The sequence below is a fragment of the Helicoverpa armigera genome, chromosome 31 (genome assembly GCF_030705265.1).
Source record: "Helicoverpa armigera isolate CAAS_96S chromosome 31, ASM3070526v1, whole genome shotgun sequence".
In the NCBI taxonomy this organism is placed as follows: domain Eukaryota; kingdom Metazoa; phylum Arthropoda; class Insecta; order Lepidoptera; family Noctuidae; genus Helicoverpa; species Helicoverpa armigera.
The window spans coordinates 5105829-5117973 of record NC_087150.1 but is presented as its reverse complement, the minus strand read 5'-3'; the positions used below and the strand labels follow the sequence as shown (position 1 = coordinate 5117973).

Below are 12145 nucleotides of genomic sequence, written 5' to 3'. Positions count from 1 at the left end.
AATGGTAGCTAGAAGCAATTATGTAGCAACTCTCTAGATATGTATTCCAAGAAGATCGGTGAGTTGTCACAGCGATCCTGGCGCAGACCAAAAAATGGGGACCAAAGAGAATATGCGAAACGGCTCCACACTTGACTTTTGCGCCCTTTTGCTTAAGAAGTTACGGGAAGTTATTTATCAAAAAATTTTAAGAGGTTGTGGCTAAGTAACCACCCAACTAAGGAAATCATCAAATGACGGCTCCCGCTGTGTGCAGCGCTCGGGAGTGTCAGACTCTTACTGACTAAACCCCGCCATGTTCCTTCTTGAGCTCTTTATGTATCAGCGCCGCGGCAGTCCCAGCGGGCTTTGGCCCTGATGGGATCCACTGGGGAGCCGTATGGATCCATCGATCATAAGGTTATTAAAAGAACGCTTGATGCGGTCTGACCGTGGATGCATACATTAACGTGTGGGTCCCGGCTGTTATTTGAACATCTTCGGCAGTCGTTAGGCTGACTTACTAGCTAAGTCTGACGAAAGTCTTACCTAGGAGTATTGGTTTACCCGGGTAACTGAATCGTGGAGGCCAGATGCCTCAATGTGGCATACTATTGGTTGTGTTGGGAAAATGTGGTTCATTGAGAAAAGGCTAGGCAAATGATGGTTAAAAATTTAGGATGTTTCTGTCCATCCATCCTCCGAGCCTTATTCCCAACCATGTTGAGGGTCGGCTTCCAGTCTAACCGGATTCAGCTGAGTACCAGTGCTTTATAAGGAGCGACTGCCTATCTGCCCACCTCAACCCAGTTACCCGGGCAACCCGATACCCCTTGGTTAGACTGGTGTCAGACTTACTGGCTTCTGACTACCCGTAACGACTGCCAAGGATGTTCAATGACAGCCGGGACCTACAGCTTAACGTGCCATCCGAAACAGCCAATAGTGTCTAAGATATACTTAGAAAGTACATACAAACTACTACATACTAGAAGAGTTGCATTGGTACTTGCCTGACCTGGGATCGACACCGCGCCCTCATACTTGAGAGGTTGGTCCTTTACCCACTAGGCCACCACGACTCTTCATATGTCTCTGTTATGTTGTGAAAAAATAAATGTATCTGATTGACACCTACAACTCCTCGTAGGACCAGTAGGAAGCCAGCGCCATACATGCTATTATTAACAGATATTTTGTGTTCTACGGAACAATTAAAATTCGGCAATATGTTTGCAAACGCAAAAATATATGTTACCAACTGGGTTTTTACACTCAAATCATATAAATCATTAATACATTTTCCTTGGGTATTTCTATTAGTGTATATAGGGATAATCGTCGGTTTGTCTCCATTTCATCAAATCTCAAAAGGGCGGGGCTTCGACCCCACGTTCGCATCCCAAAAATCCGGGACTCTGTAGTCCCGTGGTCTGGGCGAGACATACAAAATAATAATCATTCCTATATATTTTTTTCTGTTTCTTATAATAGTTATAAATCAATGAGTTACTTTCGCATTTATAAAATTTATTTGGATTTGTTATTTAGTTTTAAACGACAATAATATTGATGGAAAAACCTTTAATATATTAAATATCCTCTATATTATAGTAGTAGGTATTATAGATATTTTGAGTTTGATTATAACCCCATAGAGTCCATGGGGTTATTACAAAAATTAGTCAATTATTACAGATTGAAATGAGATAACACTGTTATATACAAGCCCTTTGACTAAGCTTGCCCTATTGAACTCTTGTAACGTAACCATACCGCGATGTAGGTTTCGCACAACTCGGAGCAACGCCATCTGTTGAGCAAATGTGGTAACGTGCAGTTGGGAGGTTTTGATGCTGGTTTTCAGACACAAGCAGATAAAAAAGCCTGTAGAATTCATTTGTTTAAATTAACTGCTTAGTACTGAAACCATTTACCTTATCTGATCTATGCACAATTCAGAACTGCCCATTACCACATTTGCTCAACAGATGGCGTTGCTCCGAGTTGTGCGAAACCTACATCGCGGTATGGTTACGTTACAAGAGTTCAATAGGGCAAACTTGGGTTTTTTCTACACCATCTAGTCCGAGTTTTTACATTACTCAAATTTTGCTACTAAATATAGAATTTTTGTAATAACCCCATGGGCGCTATGGGGTTATAATCAAACATAAAATATTTATTTTCTTGTTAAAGTACCTACCTATAACAGAGGCTCGATTCTGCTAATTTTACATAAGCGACATACGATTGATATCCAACTGAGATCCAATCACGGCTCAACTACGATTGAAGCGTATGTGGCATTCCGTTATTTTTTCTTCGACATAAACGTTTTTATCCTTTTCTGTGTTTCAATAATGAATCAAATTGTCTGAAAATGATTTACGATTGAAATATGATTGTAGAGCAAACTACCGTATAGACCAAATGGCAGACCAGATCTAGATGCGGGAAACAGTTGCATAAAATAAAAACAATAATTCCATTTGTGTTTATAGCATTTATTTACACAATAACAATTCGATACACAAACGTAAAACAAAATTATAATATTAAAAAAATCTATCAATTTAGCCGACTGTAAAAGAGAGGTGAGAAAATAAAGGCGAAGGAAAACATCTTGAGGAAACCTGGACTATATAGTCTGAAATCACCAACACGCATTGAGCAAGCGTGGTGATTAACGCTCAATCCTTCTCCGTGTGAGAGGAGGCCGCAGCCCAGCAGTGGGACGATAAAAAGCCTGATGATGATGATGAAGATATGGGAAAATGGGCTTTATTCTGTTCTAAAAGACGGACTAATTACTTTATTTTATAACACTTTAAATTATCTTAATATGTGAATAAGTATCTCTCTCCGGTGGTGTCGGATTGTCGTCGCATCGCGCTATGAGAGTGAAGGAATAGTGAGTGCACCGCAGTCCAAGCAAATGTGCGTGAACTATAATATGTCCTGCGCAGCTGACTGATCTCCATATATGAGAACAGCCGCAGTGGCCGATAATCGGAGGACATCATTATATTTATTCTTTCTTATTATGATCACATGTTGTAAGAACATAGACGGGTGGTGAAGGCAGTAGAAACACCGGGACATCTGAAACAATATGGCCGACTGTCAAACTGTCAACTGTCAAACTTAAAACAATATTTTACTCCATTTGAGTAGGCACCGGGTTGCCCGGGTAACTGTGTTGAGGAGGTCAGATAGGGCAGTCGCTCCTTGTGGCACACTGGTACTCAGCTGCATGCGGTTAGACTGGAAGCCGACCCCAACATAGTTGGGAAAAGGCTCGGGAGATGATTTGAGTAGGCACTTAACTAAAGGTAAACAATCTTGGTATGACTTTACACAAATACATAATAAACTACTGCTTAAAATAATGATTCAATTGATTAGGTAATTTTTATTATTGTATTAAAAAAATACGTACCACATGAATTATTACAATTGTTCTTCAAGTTATCCAACGAACTGTGGTGGCAGGTTTTGCTGGAAAACATAATAAATAATCAGATTAAAAATGCAATTTTCTGTCATTCGTCAAAATAAGTAGTGTCTCTTCTTATAAGTTTAGTAGAAATGCGGCTTTAAATACTGGTAACACAAAAGTTTGATTTCTTCTGCGAGGGACACAAATGCTACTAAATGATTAAATCAAAGTTAAAGCAAGTATAAAGTCTCCCGAAATAAATTGCTATACTTCTAGCCAAACTGTGAGGCGGTTCAAAATATTGCGCGATTCGCTCCGAAGAAACCATTTTTAAGTATTTAAGCAGAATTTCTTGGCTAGCCTCCATTAAGTTTGACGCGTAAACTTTCAAGCCGCAAAATAGTAACAAAAAAGTTTTAAATACAAACCATTCATCATCCAAGTTATTCATAGATCTAGACAGCGAGCACTGTCCAGCATTTTGCAAATCAGCCAACGAACACGCTTGTCTTAACCTCGCTACAAGTTTATGAGGCAACGTCAAACTCTGACAACTACTAGAACAATCACTCCCATTATTACTCTTATTCCCATCATCTACATTTTCCACATTAATCTTCGGAACGTTAACGTCACTTTGACATTGACAGGTGACATTGACAGCTGTCCTAGAGTTGCCAGCTTGGGAATTTTCTACCAATCTAGTATTAGTTGAGCGGTGTATATTAGGGTCGGAGGCGTACTGGCCATATTTTTCGGGGAAATGCACGGTTTTCTTGTATCTGTTCATCATTGAGTGTTGATATTGGCCGCGGCGGTTTGGTGATGGGGATACGCATGGGGATCTGGTTGGTGATGTGTAAGCTGAGGCGGTGTGTGTTGGGCGTTTTAAGTGGGGATTTTTGATCTCGTATTCTGTTGCTATTGCTTCGAAGACCTGGAAAAGGTAAATTTTACGATTTTAAGGATTATAAGAATAGTTTGGAGGCAGGTTGATGTTGCTATATGAAAATCTTATTAAGTATGTTGTAAGTTCAACAGAGTTTATCATTATCTTGGTTTTCATCATTATTTTATTTAATTAACCGACTTAAACGAAAGGAGATTCTCAGTTTGACATTTGTGTACTTATACATGTTTGTGCGCGATTATCTCACGTTTTGCTGAACCGATTTTGGTGCGGTTTTCAGCATAGTATACTGGTAATTTGACAAGTAATATTTCATTAATCGAATCTCTTCTAGATTTCTAATAAATAATACTTGAACGGGTCAGATAGAGTTTTCATAACATATTTTTATTAATAATAATTACCTGTTCAGCCACCAGATTTCTGGCGTACGGCGAGTTTTTCGAAGGTAAAGCTTCTCTGCATAGTGCACATCTTTCTAGCCTTGCCCAACATGCTGAGAAATAAAAAAAAATACCATATTAATAAGTACATAGACCATTCATAATTCGAATTTATAAAGCGGAAGAGTTTGTTTAGTTGAACACGAATCTCAGGAACGAAGGTCAGATTTGAAAAAATATTTTAAGCATTTATTGAGGGAAGCTTGCTATGCGGTGCTTTTTATGTGGATTCCTAAAGCAGTTTTTGGAATTCAGACAGCATTAAAAAGAACTCATGACCAAAGAAGATTTATCATAGGTTGTCAGTCAGTCAGAGTTACTTGTGAAATGACGTTAGACAGTTATAGACACAGAGGGTAGGAGGATAATACTATTCAATTACCGAGTAACCTATGTCATTGGTTAAAATTGGAATTAAGCATGGTTCAACAGTCATATAGGACAACTGGTAAGTTTGGGATAGTTAATCATGCTTAGAAAAGAGGTTTTCAATTTCCGTCGTCCTTATAAAATAATTGACGCAAAATATACAAAGATTGCAGGTATGCTGGAAGAGTTTTCTTTTGAAATAAGCATTACCTTTGTAAATTCTTTCTTTCCTGTCGTCTTTCGTACAAACATTTGTAAATAGAGGTACATAATGAATACTCACATTCACAATAAACATGCGACCTGGCACACGTCAGCGGCTTGGTAGCGGTGGCCGCGCACAACGAGCACGCCAGCGCGCGCACCACGCCCGCCAGCGCGCGACGAGCACGCTCACCGCGGGACCCGCCGCCACAGCTCCATAGCAACTGTGGGGATGATGATGATGTCAGGTCACCTTTTCACGCACGGTCGGTTAGCCCCATGGTAAGTTATTAATTAACTTGTGTTATGGGTGCTAACACAACTGATAAACTACGTATGTATAGTTACAGCCTATTTATCGTCCCACTGCTGGGCACAGGCCTCCTCTCACACGGAGAAGGATTGAGCATTAATCACCACGTTTGCTCAATGAGGGTTGCTGATTTCAGACTATAAAGTCCAGTTTTCCTCAAGATGTTTTCCTTGGTACTTTCCTGACCTGGAACCCACACCCTCATATTCGAGGGGTTGGTTTTTTACCCACTGGGCCACCACGACTTTTTTAGCGACACAATTAGCCAACTGCGCAAAACATTATAGTGCAAGCACATGTCGGTCCTGCGCCTGATATCTCTCCGATGATGTCGGATTGTCGTCCCATCGCGCTATGAGAGTGAAGGAATAGTGAGTGCACCGCAGTCCAAGCAAAGGTGCCTGCACTATAATATATCCTGCGCTCACTGATCTCCTTACATGAGAACAGCCGCCGCGATCGGAACCTTGGACGCCACTAAGGAAGCTTATCATTTACCTCAGGATCATCCTTAGGGTCTACTCCGCAATTCCACACCAGTAACATGACAGTTCCACCTGCACCATCACCCCTTATGAGACCAGCTACTTGACCAACCTGAAGAAAGGAGATAAGACCATTAGATCTGATGTTTCCTCTTAAATTAAGAAAGGTATGCTATAGCTAGGCAATCATCTGACAAGTCTTTTGTCAACTATGTTGGGGTCGGTTTCCAGTCTAATCGGATGTAGCAGGAATACCAGTGTGCTATAGAGCAACTACCTGTCTGATCTCCTCAACCCAGTTACCCGATAGGTACCCCTTTGTTATTTAGATTCGTTGTCAGGTTTGGAGACTATCGTCGTGACATTTTCTTTCGTGTTTTAGAGAGCATAATAAACTGTAGGTCCCGGCTGTCACTTCAACATCTTTGGCAGTCGTTACGGGTAGTCAGAAGCCAGAAAGTCTCACAACCTGGCTCACCAGGGAGTATTAGTTGCCCAGGAAACTAGAGAGGAGTTTAGATAAGCAGTCGCTCTATAACACACTGGTACTCAGCTGCATCCAGTTAGACTGGAAGCCGACCCCAACATAGTTGGTAAAAGGCTCGGGAGATGATGAGATACATACCGGTAGACCTAGGAGGTCCTTTCCATCGGCCTGTAGGATGCAGTCTCCTGGCTTCAGCCCGGCCTGGTCTGCTCGGCCATTAGGAGTTACTTCTCGGACCTGAAGAGTCAAGAAAGTAAAAAGGTTGAATTTGAAATCTGACTGAGGCAAAAATAAGGGTGGTTGTATGTTAGTTTTTAAGGTATGTATCTATGGGCCATTGTTGCCTGACTGTAAAAGATTAAATAAATAAAATAACACGATGCCGACACTTCGTGTGCATACTGCATTCGATTTAAGTAGTTTATATAAAATATGATAAATATGTATTATTATGATTTATATTTATGTATAGTATTTTCTATGGGCCTTGATGTCTGATTTAAATAAATAAGTTTGGACGCTATGTATCTGGGTATCGTGGTATCGTAGCTTTTCAACTGATGAACCGATTTGGTTACAGCTTTAATTTATTGGAATGATGGTTTTCCAGTGGTATTTCTTCTTAATCGAGAAAGTATTTTGTTAAAAAGAGTATAAAGAGGATATCAGATACAAAATAGCAGTTTGATGATAATGTTTAGGTACTTTTTCACCGACTTTTAAAACCACGTGTGTATTTTGAAGTAGGTTAAAAATAAAAGGGGCACTATAGGTGCTTTTACGTCGGGGTACCTTTTAAGGCATTTCTTTAAACTTGTAAGTACCGTAAATTGATTAGATAGTATTCTTACCCAAGGATAAGGATCCCATAGTGTTCTGGTCAACCTGAAACCAAGTCCCTCGCCTTCATCTTCAGGTAGATGTAGCTGAAACCATATTGTATAGTATTTAATTTAGGAATATTAACAAAAAATAATATTGTCATAAAATAATTCCCGGCTCCTCAATCGTTTTGCTCGCGGACGTAATTTTTATGTAACTTTCTTAAAAAAAAAAAATGTTTAAAAACTAAAAACCACGCTATTGTCATCAGAACTCAGAGCGTGTGCAAAATTTCATCCTAATCGAAGATCGGGAAGTGGGTCAAATTAAGATTCCAAGATTTTCTTACATAGTTAGTTACAAGTGAAGCTAATATAAGCGTGTTCATAATAAAACATTAGTCAAAACGAATCGCATTTTCACGGGCTAAACAATATTATATTTTCAGCTAGCAGTGTGCAGAACAGAAAAAAATGTAACTTACCTATATTAAAAGAGGAATTTCAAAATTTTTACCGACTCCAAAAAACCTGGACATTTAGTATCTCAATTCAACCATACCTATACCTATGTTATTTATTTCTTTAGCCGATCTTATAAAGCAAAACCCTATAAAAATCAATAAATCATTTATTGTTTATAGGAAGTATAAACCAAACTTCCTTTGCGAACCAAAAGTAAGATCCGGGTGCCATTGACATTAAAGCATTTACCTTCACATTTTGAAGCCAAGTTCAATCTATGACATTGAATTCAAAAGTTTATAAACTTATTCGGATAAAACAATATGGATTTAGTATTATCTTTTAGCAAAATTATTGATTTTATTGCGATTGAAATGCGTTAAATGGAAATGAATATGACTTTTTTTAGGCGGTTTCAATTTTGGTAGGCGCCATATTTGATTTTGTTATTTTGTTTTTAAGGCATTTTTGACCGTATCTGTGTAAGTTCAGTGCTAGTTTTTCCTTATACATAGACATTATTTCATTCATCATTACTAAAAAAAAGGAAATTGAAAATTGCTCTGGGTAAGTAAATCTCCATTAATCCTTCACCTTGTGTGCAAAACCGCAATACAGTTTTTTTCCCAGAAATCAGATTTTTTTTTCATGGTCATAAACTGATGTTTTTGTTTTTATAACAATGAAAGATGTATTTAACTAAATAAGCAAGTGAAATTACCTAGAAATGCTATGCTATATACTATAAAGCTAAGAGTTTGTTCTGAACTCAATAAACTCATTAATTTTCAATAAGTCCCAGTTACCGAGGAAGGTTACATAGTCTATTTTTTATCCTAGTGCGCGAAGAAGTGCCCAGGGGACGCGGGAGAAACTTTGGCTACCAGTCAGAAACTAAATAAGGTACGTTAATCTTACCTGTACTTCTCTCACTCCTTCCGTATATTCCTGATCAGCATCAGGATTTGCAGACACTTCCACTGCCTGCGTGTCCATCTACAAACAAAGGACAATTTCTAGAAACTAAGCAAGGATATTTGGCTACTTTTCATCAGGGCGCTGGAAGTAAAATGAATTTGAGTTTGAATCTAATACAGAATAAGCATTTTTTGTTTCGACTCCAAAGGCTCCGAATCTACAGAATCGATTTGAAAAATTCTTTCACTGTTGGGGCGCTACACTCTTCCCGAGTAACATAGGCTATATTTTATCCTGTTACGGGCAGTAGATCCCACGAGACGCGGGTGAAACCGCGGGAAACAGCATTTTTTTCAGGAAACGGAAAGTGCTAGAAATTGCTTTCCTTTCACGAATTGGCTGACGTAATTATTTACTACAGACATCATTATGATAGTGTTTGTTTACTATTTACATACTTCCCTTTATGTACACAATACTATCCTTCCGCGACGGTTTTACTTAAAGAAACCGCTTAATAAAGCTAAGAGGAACTAAGTAGGACTATTGTAAGGAGAATTCGCTTGAAGAAAATAGAGGAATCATTCGAAATATCAGTGACCATGGCCCTGGTAATGGCTTCCATGCCGATTATTGGCCAGGGTGGCTCTTCTCTCTAAGAAGATCAGTCAGCAGCGCAGTACATATTATAGCGCACGACCATTTGCTTGGACACAGGTGCACTCACTATTCCTTCACTCTCATAGCGCGATGCGACGCCAATCCGACACCACCGGAGAGAGATCACAGGCAGGACCGATATTAACTTCCAGGCTGCGGGCTGCTTTGTAAAAGTTTCTAAAACCCGCAAAGCGATTTCGACCTCGAATCCCCGTTCCCAGCAGTCGCACTATGCAACTACTGAGCATAACAATAAGTCCTGTAGGCACAATCATATACCGGAGTCCTAAATTCAGTTAACAAGATGTGTAAAGAATAATTATATTAATTAGGAATAGATAGGTACTTACATTTTTATCTCCGGTCCAAGCAGCAAAAAAACAAGTTTCACACTAGTTTTCCAACTAACAACACTTTAAGTATTTTTAAATACTTTTTCCTTATAGTCTATACGTATCACTTTTAATTCATTTATTTATGAAAAAAATTGCAAAGAATATTTTTAAATTCAAGTAGTCACTTCTTATTTTGAGTTCCGTAAACTGTAGGCAATTGTTTATTTATTATATTATTTTTATAATAATTAAAACGTATGTGTGTCAAGTAGTGAGTATGGATATCGACTGCCGATTATAGTCATTGATCTTTAAGTGACTAGTGATGTGATGCGAGAGAAAGTTTTTATCGATATATCGATGATTCATCTCGGGTTGTTGTTATTGTTTTTTGTTTGGTTTGTAGTTTGTATGTGATTAATTGATGTTTGGTTAGTAGTGGATACGTATATTATGAATGTACATACTTTGTATACATAATAAGAAGCTATCTATGTATTAGTATTCATTAATTTAATAAACATAATATTTTTTTATTCAACCTAGTCTTTTCCCAACCAAGATGGAGTCGGCTTCCAGTCTAACCGGATGTAGACTCAGCTGCACCAGTGTTCTATATTTATATTAAATAGCTAGGTATATTTTTTACCTACAATATGTTGCTGAAACATTAGTTTTCTTTTTTCCTACGGCAAAGAAAAGTATAACAAGCGTCATAAATTAGGTCTTTAAATTAATTTAAAATATTTTCGACAGTCAAAACCTTCCCTATCCTACTATCTTTACCCGACGATATAACTAGAATTTAACAGAAATTACTAACTACCACAATGGAAGTAAGTAATTAATTGCAGTGTATTTTATAATACACTAAATATCTTTAAAAAAAATTGTTGCTAAGCACAAACCAACCTTTCTTATCGATATATCGACAAAACAACAGGCACAACACTAATCAACCAGTTTGCCTCAATTCATGGTCGATCGAAGGTCTCACAATCGGGTTACACGTAATGTATTACAACATTAACTATTATGCGCTCACGAACTGCTATTAAATGCATTCAGTATGTAGGTACATACTTACTTACTCAGATTTTATAAGCATAGCAAGGTATTACTGCCCGTACCGGGATAAAGTACCTATAGCCTATGTTACTCGGGAATAGTGTAGCGTTCCAACAGTAAAATATTTTTCTAATCGATTCTGTAGTTTTGAAAACTTTCTATCAATACAATCCTAAGAAAATTCCTTGAAATGATGATTCGATGAAAAATTGAAAGATGTTTTTTAAACCGTTTTTTCGTTTAAACCTTTCCCGGACCTCTCCAAACATTTTAAAACCAAAATAAGCTAGATCTGTCCAGCTATTCTCAGTCAGATCAACGAACAGGAATTAATTTTTATGTAGGTTTGAAGGGAAGAATTGTGTTGCTAGGAAGTTTGTTCCACCACTTCTTCTTCCCAGCGAAACACATAGGAAGTGGTAAAGGGCGGGCGTTTTGGGGGCTGTCTTTTGTAGATTTGACGTTCAAAGAGTGCTGATTTTCAGCCTATTTTGAATAAATGACTTGGACTCTTGGTTTTCGCGTTTATAATTAGCAGGATATTTTGCTTGCCCATCCATAGATAGACCAGACCGCATACATCAAATTAACTATTATATTAGACCTTGATCAATGAGCAAAAATATCTATTTTAAGTATAAACTAAAAATAAATAAAACAACAAATCAATAAAATTCATATTTATTGAACTTCCGATAAATTACAATTTTAAAATCCGGAAATGAGACATTTAAAACATTGATTCTGATATTTACATAAATTATTATGTGCTATTAACATTTCATAGATATTTTGAGAAAAAACATAGAACTTAGTAGTCACGGGTAAGTAGTAGTAGATATGTCATATAATAATAAAAATTCATATACTTTAAAAACATGATTCAGGTATCAAACCTACAATATAAAAATATTTTTTTTTTTTAAATAATTGATAGCATTGAAAATAAAAAAAATACGTAACTTTAGAAGGTGGTAAACAAATATACATACATAGAAAACTATCTGAATCCCACGGTTCCACACACATATTCATCCATATTTTGTTCAGTACTTTTTTGGTCTGGGTGTTACGATATGTATTTATAAATATGTATATATGTAACTATATGTAGTTTATCAGTTGTGTTAGCACCCATAACACAAGTTAATTAATAACTTACCATGGGGCTAACCGACCGTGTGTGAAAAGGTGTCCCGACATTATTTATTTATTTAGTAGTTTTGAAGTGAAAACGCGACAGACA

At 37.6% G+C, this 12145-nt stretch overlaps 1 protein-coding gene across 1 annotated transcript; it reads right to left on the bottom strand.

Annotated features, from left to right (window-relative positions):
• Positions 1-2481: 2481 nt before the first annotated feature.
• LOC110381329 (uncharacterized) lies at positions 2482-8963 on the bottom strand. Its single transcript, XM_064043404.1, has 9 exons — positions 8837-8963; positions 7484-7558; positions 6771-6869; positions 6159-6257; positions 5427-5571; positions 4736-4827; positions 3850-4358; positions 3422-3480; positions 2482-3084 (listed from the first exon to the last, which is right to left on the bottom strand). The coding sequence occupies exons 1-9, from the start codon at positions 8912-8914 to the stop codon at positions 3011-3013; spliced, it is 1230 nt and encodes a 409-aa protein (XP_063899474.1). The 5' UTR covers positions 8915-8963; the 3' UTR covers positions 2482-3010.
• Between the last annotated feature and the right edge of the window lie 3182 nt (positions 8964-12145).

What these genes read in the sequence shown, in the direction of transcription:
- LOC110381329 (XM_064043404.1), bottom strand. Translation starts at nt 8,914, where the DNA reads ATGGACACGCAGGCAGTGGAAGTGTCTGCAAATCCTGATGCTGATCAG. An exon ending in AGGACCTCCTAGGTCTACCG is followed by an intron (nt 6,258 to 6,770) that starts GTATGTATCTCA and finishes TCCTTTCTTCAG; the next exon opens with GTTGGTCAAGTAGCTGGTCT. An exon ending in GAAATCTGGTGGCTGAACAG is followed by an intron (nt 4,359 to 4,735) that starts GTAATTATTATT and finishes TACCTTTTCCAG; the next exon opens with GTCTTCGAAGCAATAGCAAC.